Genomic DNA, 11,142 nt, shown 5'->3' with positions numbered 1-11,142 from the left:
CCGGTGTCTGGGGAGTGTCCGGTCCCGAGCCAGAACCAGTCCGCCGCCGTCCGCGGCTCACTCAAGGCAGCCGGCAGATCCCCAGTTCAGCCCAGGAAGGGTTCCCGATCCCCAGTTCAGCCTCCCGAGTCCCCTGTTCCGCCATGGCCTCCCGAGTCCCCTGTTCTGCCATGGCCTCCCGAGTCCCTTGTTCCGCCAGGGCAACCCAAGTCCCCAGCTCCGTCATGGCCTCCCGAGTCCCCGCCTCTGCCACCAGTACTCTCTGTGACCAAATAAACCTGTTTTATATATACTAACCTGTTGTGTCAGACCTCTTCCGTTACAACGGAAATAAATTAAATTTTAAAATATATTAAGAAAAATATCCATATTTAAAACTTTATAAACTGCCTATGTCCTACGCCTATGTCTTATGTTATCCGCTGGAACGCCACTCTCTTGTGAACGTGTGTACAACAGTTAGTGGAAGCTAGAGATTACAGTTTATACACTTTTAATTATGAATATTTTTCTGACACAAATGCATCACTTTGATTCTGATTGCATTCGTCTGAAAGAAGAAAGTCATATACACCTGGTTTGAGGGTGAGTAAATCATGGGGTAATTTTCATTTTTGGGTGAACTATCCTTTTAAAGCCTGTTTACTTATAATGGTAGTGATAACCACAAAACAGCCATAACAATAATGATACAAAGAAACAACATCATTGGGAGCACTTTTGTTTCTGTTGATAATGATAACCAAAAAAAATTCATCCGACTTCACGCACTGCGAGAATATAACTGCAGTACACACTTACTGTAGAATAATAAATTAAAAAAAAAACATTATCATCTTCTGGTGTAAGCGGTAATATAGTTATAGTTTTCATTCTTGGTGTGAACATGCCTTTTTATGATGCATAAAGCAAGATTGTAACATCACTTCTAAAAGTAAAGTGAGTAAATTGATTTTACTTTTAAAAGCAGCATTGCCCAACTCTGGTATTGATTACAGCGCTAATCCTACAGTCCTTTTAAAAGGATCAGCAAGAATTTTTGTATTTCTGTCAAATAGGGTTTGACAGTACTGCAGTTAAGCAATTCATGCAGCCCTTTAAAACAACCAGGCTGAGAAGAAAAATGAAAAAGCAAAGGGACTGTGACGCATGTCGAGGCTCTCCATATCCCCCGGCTGAACTCGACTGCTCAAACTCAAAGTGACATGTGAATCCTTTTTAGAGAAGTTTATGACTTTATCCAGTCACTCTGCAGCTCCTCTCCTCACACGTCTCACACAGGATGCTGAGAGAGACAGAGCTGGGGGTGGAAGGGGATGAACAGCCTGGGCAATGACTCAGCCCTGGAGAACTTTTATCACTTTATCCACTTACCCTGCCTCAGGTCCATTTAGTAAGGAACAGTTCAACCAAAAATGAAAAATTGTCATTATTCACAAATTTTTGAATGAACTATTTCTTTAACACTATGAGACATGGCTTTAGCTTTGATAGACATTGAAGCAGCTCAACCAGGTCTCGTCCCATTCGTCGGTATTTGTGATATCACAAATCCCGGAAAATGTTCGTTGTAGTTTTTGAATGGGTGTCAAGGGCGGGGGGCCAGTGGCACGGCCTTTTACAAGATCATATTTGAGGGGCTCTGCAGCACACACCATTTCACCTATTAGTCACCAAAAATTAGTACATACATAGATTCGTGCTGACAATCAGTGCTCCACCCAACAGGAAGACAGCTATTGTAGATTGTTTCAAAAATGCACGCTCTGGAATTTGATATACTCGTCCTAGGGTTTTCATCCGATCCCCACCAAACTCAGTCAATATGATCTTAATGCAAAGGGATTTCAGGTGTCTTGAATGGTTTGGCTGTGGCGAGGTGATAAATTTATGGTGAAAAAAGAGAAACAGGAAGTGTGTTATAACTTCATTATACATTGGCTGATTTTGATCAAACTTCAGCAGTTTGTTCATTGAAGGAGGCTAATCACATAGCTGTGACTACTATGCGTCAAAGTTATAGCGCCACCAAATGGCAGCAGGAAGTGTGTCATTTTCAAAATGCTTTGAAATCAGCCTCTTATTTTTTTACCTGATTTGCTTCAAACTTCATCAGGATAATGCCAAGACACAACAGATGTACAACTGTGAAGGGATTTTTTATATCTTAAATACCGTTGCCATGGCAACGCTTCAAACTTTAAAATTCTTCTTCTGTATACTCCTCCGATTGCGGTCATATGATTTACACCAAACTTTGTCTACATGATGCCAAAACACTGAGGAACCTAAACTGTGAAAGTTTTTTGGATATCTCAAACAGTGTTGCCATGGCAATTTATTAAAATAGCGGCAAAAAAGTAAACAAGAGTTGTTTTGTAGCCTATCTTTAAAGTGCATTGTTCAAACTCCCCAAAACTTTTTTTTTTTTTACATATGGAGAACAAGCCATTCTGAGGAAACATGCCCATCATTGCTTCTTGCAGCTATATTATTATTATTATTATTATTATTTAATTTTATTTGTAATTTATTTCTTTTTAATTTTTTAATTTTATTTTTTGGTCACAGTGGCAATAATGATACAAGATTTGCAAATGAGTCTTGGCATCATTAAGAATGGGTTAAAAATGAAAGACAAATCAGTAAAGTTTTGCCATGCATTATTATTATTATTAATAATAATAATAATAATTTATGGATTTTTCAGTTAATTATAACTGTATACTCATTTAATTTGAATCAAATTTGTATACTTGCTGAGCAATGCTAACTTAAACATCAAGCCTCCCTTGGCTCAGAACGACCATACCAGACCAGCACCAAACCTGCATAAAAACCCAGCAATGAGCAGTCTAAAAATGTATGTTGATTCAGTGGCAAGAAACTGAACCTCAGCATCCCTCCCTGGTCATCAGCATGCATGTGAAGGAGTCGCTTCAGCACTCCATGACGAGCTGGTGTCAAAAAGGTGATCTGACCTCTGGGATGAAAGTCAGCGGGATGACTGACGGCCGGCTTCTTGATGTCAGAAGAGCGGTAGATGATGTGATGACGCCCGGGTCCTCCTTCCTCCTCTCCTGTCATGTCGCCTCCTCTCTCTAGTGGCTCGATAAAAAACTCCTCTTGACCTGCACGGATCATTCCCGCCTGACAGGTTTGAAAAAGAGAAAGAGAAGTAGAGATTAGGTTTTTCAAAGGCAGGTACTACACAAAGCTTGCACATCAAGTCCATTAAGCGAATCAGCTATAAGGGCTATTTCTGTAAGCCTGCTATATCATGTTTTCATCAGGTTTGGAAGAAACCCTCGGGCAACCTGATCTCTGAATCGATCCACCTGCTTTCTAACTCATGTGTTTGGGCCCGACCATCTCTAAAACTCTGTGACATTGCCTGTCATAAGCAAAAACAAACTCTTGCTAATGTTTCCGAACATTTTTAGGGAGCAAACATAAGATGGTCTTGTTTATACAGTTTAAAGATGACGATGAGAACAGTCTACGAGGGCAAAGAGGGAAAATCCAAACCGCGAGCGGAGATCAATATGAATCTCTCTGCCAGAGTGAACAAACTCACTGACAGATACACTTGACAGCCCATGTTCCATTCTCCCTGTGTCTAGTTAAGATTCATTGGCTATGAGTGACGGTCCATGTCCACTGCCAGGGGTGCTGTGAACGTAACGAGAGCAAGAGAGAGAGAGTCTGCAAGGCTTTAGACACACATGGGCTAATCGATTGTAGGACACATCACAGTCCCTACGACTTATTGGCTTTTCCCTGCCTGAAAGCAGGGTCTTTTCCCTATGCTTCCATAGCAAATTAGACAGCCCGAACGAGAGTGTGAATCGATGGCAAGGTTAGACCTCTTCTTGATGTGGTGGAATATCAAATGTGAACTTCAAACAGGGCTGTTAAAGTCACATCGGAGCCCCCTCAGTCATCACAAAACTGAAGCCCGGCAAAGCGCAGGCCGCTGAGCTAGTCGTTTAGCTTGGTCTCCCAGGAAATATTACACAGCGAGCGACCCCCCTCGCTCCCTCCTGCATCCCCCGAGGGTTCATTACAAAGGAAATGCCCGCGCGCTGCATAAATCGACACCACTGCATGAAGGGCTGCCGTCGCACGTGGTCAAAATGGACTGAAAGTGCTGATGTGAAAACAAAACTCAAAATCCACTCAAAACACTCTGTGTCATCTCTGTTGCAAATGAAAATGACAGTGTAATCAGAGATTAAATATGCTTTTCCTTTCTAATGACCTGAATGGGTCTACCAGACATCCTATATCTGGGAAAAAGTGGGTGATTAATAGGATAATGCACCTCTGCATGATATTACAGGCATCTCACTCTGCAAAGTAAGTATTTTTTGCTCTGTTTACCAGAAAAAAATCTTTAAAACAATATAAATTTACTTGAGAAGCAAAATCACACAGGATATTAAGACTTAAGTTTAAAGGGTTAGTTCACCCAAAAATGAATATTAGGCTGTGTTTTACTCACCCCAGAGGCATCCTAGGTGTATATGACTTTCTTCTTTCAGACGAATCCAGTCGGAGTTATATAAAAAATTGTCCTGACTATTCCAAGCTCTATCATTGCAGTCAGCGGGTGTTGCAGTGCTTCAGTCCAAAAGAAGTTAAATAAAAAGCGCCCATCCATATAAAAAAAAGTGTCTCACATGGCTCCAGGGGGTGAACAAAGGCCTCCTGTAGCGAATCTATGAGTTTTTGTAAGAAAAATATCCATATTCAAAACGTAATAATCACTTTAATCTAGCTTGCGCCAACAGTTGTAAACGGAAGCAGTTCCGGGCTGATGACGTATGAGGGCAGCGTTGCGCATGCGCTGGTGAGTCTCGTGAAAACCAACGTTTGTTTACAGGAGCAAAGGATCCAAAGTTTCCTTACTTTAGCAAAGGAAAACCAGTCTCCTCTTGGTTTATATCGAAATCCTCCGACATTCTTCTTTACAAATCCTTGTTTTGTACTTCTAATTCTTGACCGTTGTTTTGTTTTGATCTCTCCCCTGAGCTTCCACGTTCATCACCTCTGAGCGGCGCCGACGTCTTACGTTATGCACCCGGAACTGCTTCCGTGTACAACAGTGAGCGCAAGCTAGATTAAAGTGATTATTACGTTTTAAATATGGTTATTTTTCTTACAAAAGCGCATGGATTCGCTACAGAAGGCCTTTGTTCACCCCCCGGAGTCGTGTGAGACACTTTTTTCTTGTATGACTTTCTTCTTTCAGACGAATACAATCGGAGTTATATTAACAAACATCCTGGCTCTTCCAAGCTTTATAATGGGAGTGGATGGTAACCCAAAATTTGAAGTCCAAAAAATGTAAACAATCCATTATAAAAGAAGTACACACGGCTCCGGGGTTTAATAAAGGCTTCCCGAAGCGAAGCGATGCATTTGTGTAAGAAAAATATCCATATTTACAACTTTATAAACCTTAATCTCTAACCTCCGCTAACTGTCGTATGCGCATTCACGAGAGAGTGGGACTCTGCTGGGGTGCAGGCCATCAGTGCGAAAAAGCCTAGGACGCTCCCAGAAAATATTCCAATTATTAACAAAGAGCAGTTTCTGTTCTTTACACCATGACAATAACCATTCATTTAAAGCAAAAAGTCTACTGAACCTTTCGTGTCCTCGTCGATACGTGGGAAGCGGTCCTGACACGATGATCGTCATCGCGGGCGATGTGCGGCGCACCGTCTCGATCAGGCTCCTGAAGTCCCTCTTCAGTGTCTCCGTCTGCCGCAGCTTGGTGTCGTTAAAATATAGTTTGTAATTTCTGTGTTTTGGATTGAATTTTTGGTGGATTGGATTTCAATTATTTATTTTTATGTTAATAAACTAGTATTGACAAGATCATTTTTAAACTAATATTTTAATAAGCTGCGGCTTTTCTGAACGATGGTCTGTTACTGTGGTATAATTTACGCTAACCTAAAAAAACTACAGTCATTCACGTCGGTCAGATCGGTTCCTTCATGTTAAAGTGTGTTAAAGTAAAACTTTGAGCCTTTGAAACTACAGAATAACTCTGATTCCTGTTCACAGACTGGGCACAAAACATTGTTTGCAATGTCATTTTACCAAAAAACACATTTTCATGATTTATGCAAGGAACTGAGGCTGAGTGACTACTTGGAAAAACTAGTCAACTGAGTTTTACTGGACAATCGAACATATCTGCATTTAAACTGAATAATTATTTCCATTTGGAGTCCTTTGGGACATCTCCAGATGATGTAATCTGAAATGGAACCCATCATCAAAATCAAAGCCCCTCTTTCCTCATGGAAAAACTATGGCTAATGCCTATCTTTCGGCCCACTCAAGCACAGTTAGGCTCTAATAGCCTCATATGAACAATCTATATTAAAATGTTCTGTTTTGTTACTGTTGAAGCACAGAAACATAGCACAAAACCTCCAACAGAACAAGCTGCGCCAGCTGCACCATCCAACTTCATCCAAGACCTCCATATCAGCAAGATTATCCTTGGGCAGACTTCAGTTGATCTGAAGTGTCACTATCTGCCAAAATATCCAAGGGAGAGTTCATGAGCAGATTCAGATGCATTATCTGTGTTTGTGCGCGAATGAATGTGTGGAAACCGGCCAACCTCCCTGTCTAATAAGAAATCCACAACCCTCTGTGGTCACTCTATACTGTATATGTGTGATTGCTCATAAAGCTGATATTTGTTTGATTCTGACAGCTACAAACAATGAGCACTGTATCTATTCAATTGCCACTACCGCTTCAAGTTTTCTTGGCTCCAGGTGGCCAGTTTGATTCTAACATAATTTTCTTGTTGTTAAATTTAACAGGAATTGATAGCCAAGATGCAAGGTATTTTTTCAGTGTCCCGCTGCCTAGCAAATTACTGTCTCCACTTCAAAGAGTGAGAAATATTTTTCATTTACACCCAATCCACACCTAGGAGAAAATACAATCAGTGTCAATGTAGAAGTTCCCATTTGAACTGAAGTATCACAGTGTGGAGGAAAAAAAACACTGCTTCAACATCATGAGATTTAAGACAAAAGCTCTACTCCAAACTTAGCAAGCTGCCTTACTCCCTACAACTTGTGTAAAAGAAGCATACTTCAGCAAAAGAGTACTGATTACAGAAATTCTGGACACAAAATTGCATGCTATTGCAATTAGCAATTAAATGGACATTTTTTTTAAACATTTATATTAAATGCAAAAAGCTTAAGAATGTTTTTCGAGATACTTAAGACTTAAATACCTCTTTATATGTAAATTTATAATTACTTCTAATATCTGTGAAATATGGTTAAAAAGTACTGTCAAATATACTAACAAGCATTTAAGGGTAACTAAATTACACTTTATTGTCATTTCAACTGAAACTTGTATGCCAAGTACTTAAATATATTTATAATTACACACTGGTAGAACAAAAGTAATGTAGTATACTTAAAATACATTAAATGCAATATCAAATAACACACTACAGTTAAGATCATAATCAAGTACTTCACATGTGCTTTATGCTACTCAAAATAAGTGTACTTCTTTAAAGCATGACAAAAGATAAAACACTTAAAATGTACTTCAAAGTAAAACGTTTCATTTGACATTATTAGAAAGTGCACTTTTAAAAAAAGTGTTAAGAAACATGGTCATGAAAGTGTACTTTCTTTAAGTGGCCTTTTATTTAATTAATATTTTATTGTCTGCAAGTACACTTTTTTTTGCACCTTTTTAAAGTGTATGTGTGTTAAAGGGGTCATGAAATGGAGAATCAAAATGTTCTTGACCACATGTTTTTTATTCACAATAAGCTACAGAATACGTAGAAAATGAGTCTATAGGACTAATAGCAAATTGCGCTTTGTTTCCTATTTTAGAACGACTTTAAAAAGTCATAGGCTAGTTCGTGGCAAAAAGAAAAATCACAATAATGTGTAATGCCAGGCCAGCAGAGGGAGCCCTCGCCCGAGTATTGACTGTCACGCTCCCTCTGCTGCCTCGTTGGTGACTTCCTGTTTGGCAGCCATAAAGCATGGCTTGCCCAAACACTCTCTGCGAAGTATTGCCAGTCTCACTGCCTTACCGAGCATTCTATTACCATTGCCTGTTGATATTGTGTATGACTTCTTGCCTGTTTGATTCTACTTCTGATTATTGTATTTTCCCTCTGTTTTGGCTGCCGATTGGACTGATTGACTGCGTTTAGACTACTGCCTTTCTGACGCTGTTTCTGGATTGCCCTTTAAATAAACTTCTGCATATGGATTCTCACTCGGCTTCAGCCTCCTCGTTACAAAAACACATTTAGAAACACACACACACACACACACATTTTACTGTTCAAATGTTTTGGGTTAGTAGTTTTTTTTAATGCTTTTAAAAGTACAAAAGCTGGATTATTGTTAATTGATATTATAATTTAAAATAACTCTTTTATATTTTAATATATTTTAAATTATGATGTAAAATTTATTCCTTAAAATTCCTTACATTGTAATTTCTACATATTACAAGGTTTCAAGCTTTAAAACATTTAATAAAATAAAAAATAAAGTAAAAATATAAGTTTATATTGTTAATCAAAATGCGTTAGTAAAGTATACCGGAATAGCAGTTAAACCGCAAACATCTAAAATATTTTTAAATATTATGACTGTTTGGGATATTTGTCCACTCACTTGAATAACATCTTAAGTGGCCTTTTATTTAATTAATATTTTATTGTCTGCAAGTACACTTTTTTTTGCACCTTTTTAAAGTGTATGTGTGTTAAAGGGGTCATGAAATGGAGAATCAAAATGTTCTTGATATTTACACATATAAGAGGTTATGCTACGATAAAAACATTCTGTAAGATTCAGAACTCTAAACTAACTCCCCTGTTTAAAATATGAATCATTCTTTTCTACCCTTCTGAAACACCAGGTTTTGAAATTTCCCCTCGACATGCCCCTTAACATGCGTCATCTTCGTGTAATCAAGGAGATGTGTTCTGAACAACTGTGTCTGTCCATTAACCACAAGAGCGATACTGCCGTTGAATAAAGAACTGTCAAACTGTTAGTGGATGTAAAGAAACTGCCCCTCCAAAAACTTTGCATAGCCTGCCTAAAGATCTCAGCATTAAAAATGCATGGCTGTTTATATTTAATGACGTGTGTGAGTGACTGAAAGATGAAGAATATTTTTTTTTCTTCACATTTCATAATGTTTTGTGAATTATGCTAAACATGCTGCCAGTTTTTCATAATATCTTTTATTGAAAGATATGGCAATGCGTGGATACGACACAATGAAGTTGGCCAATCACAGCAGTGGGCGTTTGCTTCCATTTCTGCAAGAGGTAACGCCCCTTGAAGTTGAGTGTGTTATTACAAAGTGCTCTTTTAAAAAGTGTATTAAGTGTGTTAAGAAACAGTTATGAAAGTACACTTTTATTTCATTGATATTATCTGAAAGTGCACTTTTTTATAAATATATGTTCAAGAATTGAAGTAAACTACAAGTGCACATTCAATCCAATTAAAGCACTCTCCTTTTTCACAAGAGAACCTACAGTACACAGGCTGCTTCCTTTTAAGACAGCATCTTAACTATCAAGAAACATTATACTCTCTACATAAGCAGCAACTCTGTACCGTACACAAATAGCACTCTGCATGGAAGACTCCAATCACAATTGATTTCAATTCAATTTGACATTAGCATTTTGCTAAGCTAACAGTGCAATAATCTTAAAGCAAAAAATACATACCGTAGCACATTCAAATATCTGGTAAAATAATCACATTTTAATTACACAGAACCTTTTATGACACTTTAGTTTGATACCGAATGAAAGTTGATTTACATTTGTCATTTCTCTAACCTTGTCGGCCATCTTGGATTTATCTTTTCACTTTGTCACAATGCATTCTTGGTTTGATTAATAAGGATTCCTACAACACTGCATTAGCATTAAGTGCTAAAAAGAAAGGATCTTAAGAGGCAAAAAAAAAATGTATTGCATACCTCTTGGAAACAGTCTAACTAACATTCTAACTAACAGAGATGAAGTCGAGACAAAGAGTTTGTGTGTAAGACAGAGGACACACACACAAGGAAAGACAAACAAAGAGAGAGAGACGAAGGATTACAGTCAGAGCTGAGCTCAAGAGACAGGGAGGAAGTGCAGTGCAGTGCTTCTCCAGCATGAGGCCCTTGAGAGGCCAGACTCTGACATAACACAGGAGGCTATTAGGAAGCTGTTTATATAGTGTAAAAAAGTGTTACATATGATGAAAGAGAAAAGTGTGGGTGGCTGGGTGTAATGACACTAATGACGACGGACAGATTGCTACACTTAACATACTGTACTGTCCTGTCCAATCCATCACTGGGATATTGTGTGGACTATGACAAATGAACAAGATGTTAATGGAACAGCTCATTATAAGAAATAGCCATAATTTACTATCCCTGATAGTTGAACTACTCCTTTAAAAAACAGCTTCAGCAAAAATTTGCCACTTTAGCTTCAGCAGTTATGGTGATTTCCAGGGGCGATTATAGGATTTTCATTTTAGGGGGGCTCAGCCCCCAGTGAGGGTATAATAATAATAATAGCCTAATAATATATATATATATATATAAATAAAAAATGTTTGATTAATAGGGGTCGTATACTAGCACATAAATGGAGAGTTTTCACAAATTGGTGGGGGTCACGGGGCGAAGACCCATTCAACTACTCAATACCAATAATTCTTTCCTTCCTTCAAGAGCCAAAAAAAAAAAAAAGCCCATTCGAGCCCATACAATCAGCGAGCTTGCGTGTGCTCTCTCTCAAGACAGAGCTCCTGCTCGCGCTGGCCTCTGTTAAGCGAGTTGGGGACTCGTGTATTGAGTTTGGGCCAGGTGATTGCAGTCTCAACTTAAAGCCTAGGAAGGGTTATGTGCCTAAAGTGCTTTCGACTCCATTTAAAGCGCAGGTCATAACATTATCTGCTTTCCGTCCCGAAAAACTGGCCGGGCCGGAGTCGCTTAATACACTTTTGCTGTGCCCTGTACGTGTGGTGCACATTTATACCGAGCACTGTAGACAGTTCAGGCTCTCGGACCAGCTATTTGTATGCT

General features: G+C 38.8%; 1 protein-coding gene across 1 annotated transcript in view; it reads right to left on the bottom strand.

Annotated features, from left to right (window-relative positions):
- LOC107749938 (A disintegrin and metalloproteinase with thrombospondin motifs 2-like) overlaps window positions 1–11,142 on the bottom strand; it is a 107,777-nt gene that overhangs the window by 60,817 nt on the left and 35,818 nt on the right. The window contains exons 3-4 of the mRNA XM_016565188.1: window positions 2,894–3,150; window positions 2,813–2,828 (exon numbers count right to left, since the gene is read on the bottom strand). Coding sequence (XP_016420674.1) covers window positions 2,813–2,828; window positions 2,894–3,150 — 273 coding nt within the window. The remainder of the gene's footprint in view (window positions 1–2,812; window positions 2,829–2,893; window positions 3,151–11,142) is intronic.

The sequence above is a fragment of the Sinocyclocheilus rhinocerous genome, unplaced genomic scaffold, assembly GCF_001515625.1.
Source record: "Sinocyclocheilus rhinocerous isolate Xijiao unplaced genomic scaffold, SAMN03320098_v1.1 scaffold320, whole genome shotgun sequence".
In the NCBI taxonomy this organism is placed as follows: Eukaryota; Metazoa; Chordata; class Actinopteri; order Cypriniformes; family Cyprinidae; genus Sinocyclocheilus; species Sinocyclocheilus rhinocerous.
Note: the sequence above shows the minus strand (reverse complement) of the source record. Positions and strands in the feature narration are given on the sequence as shown.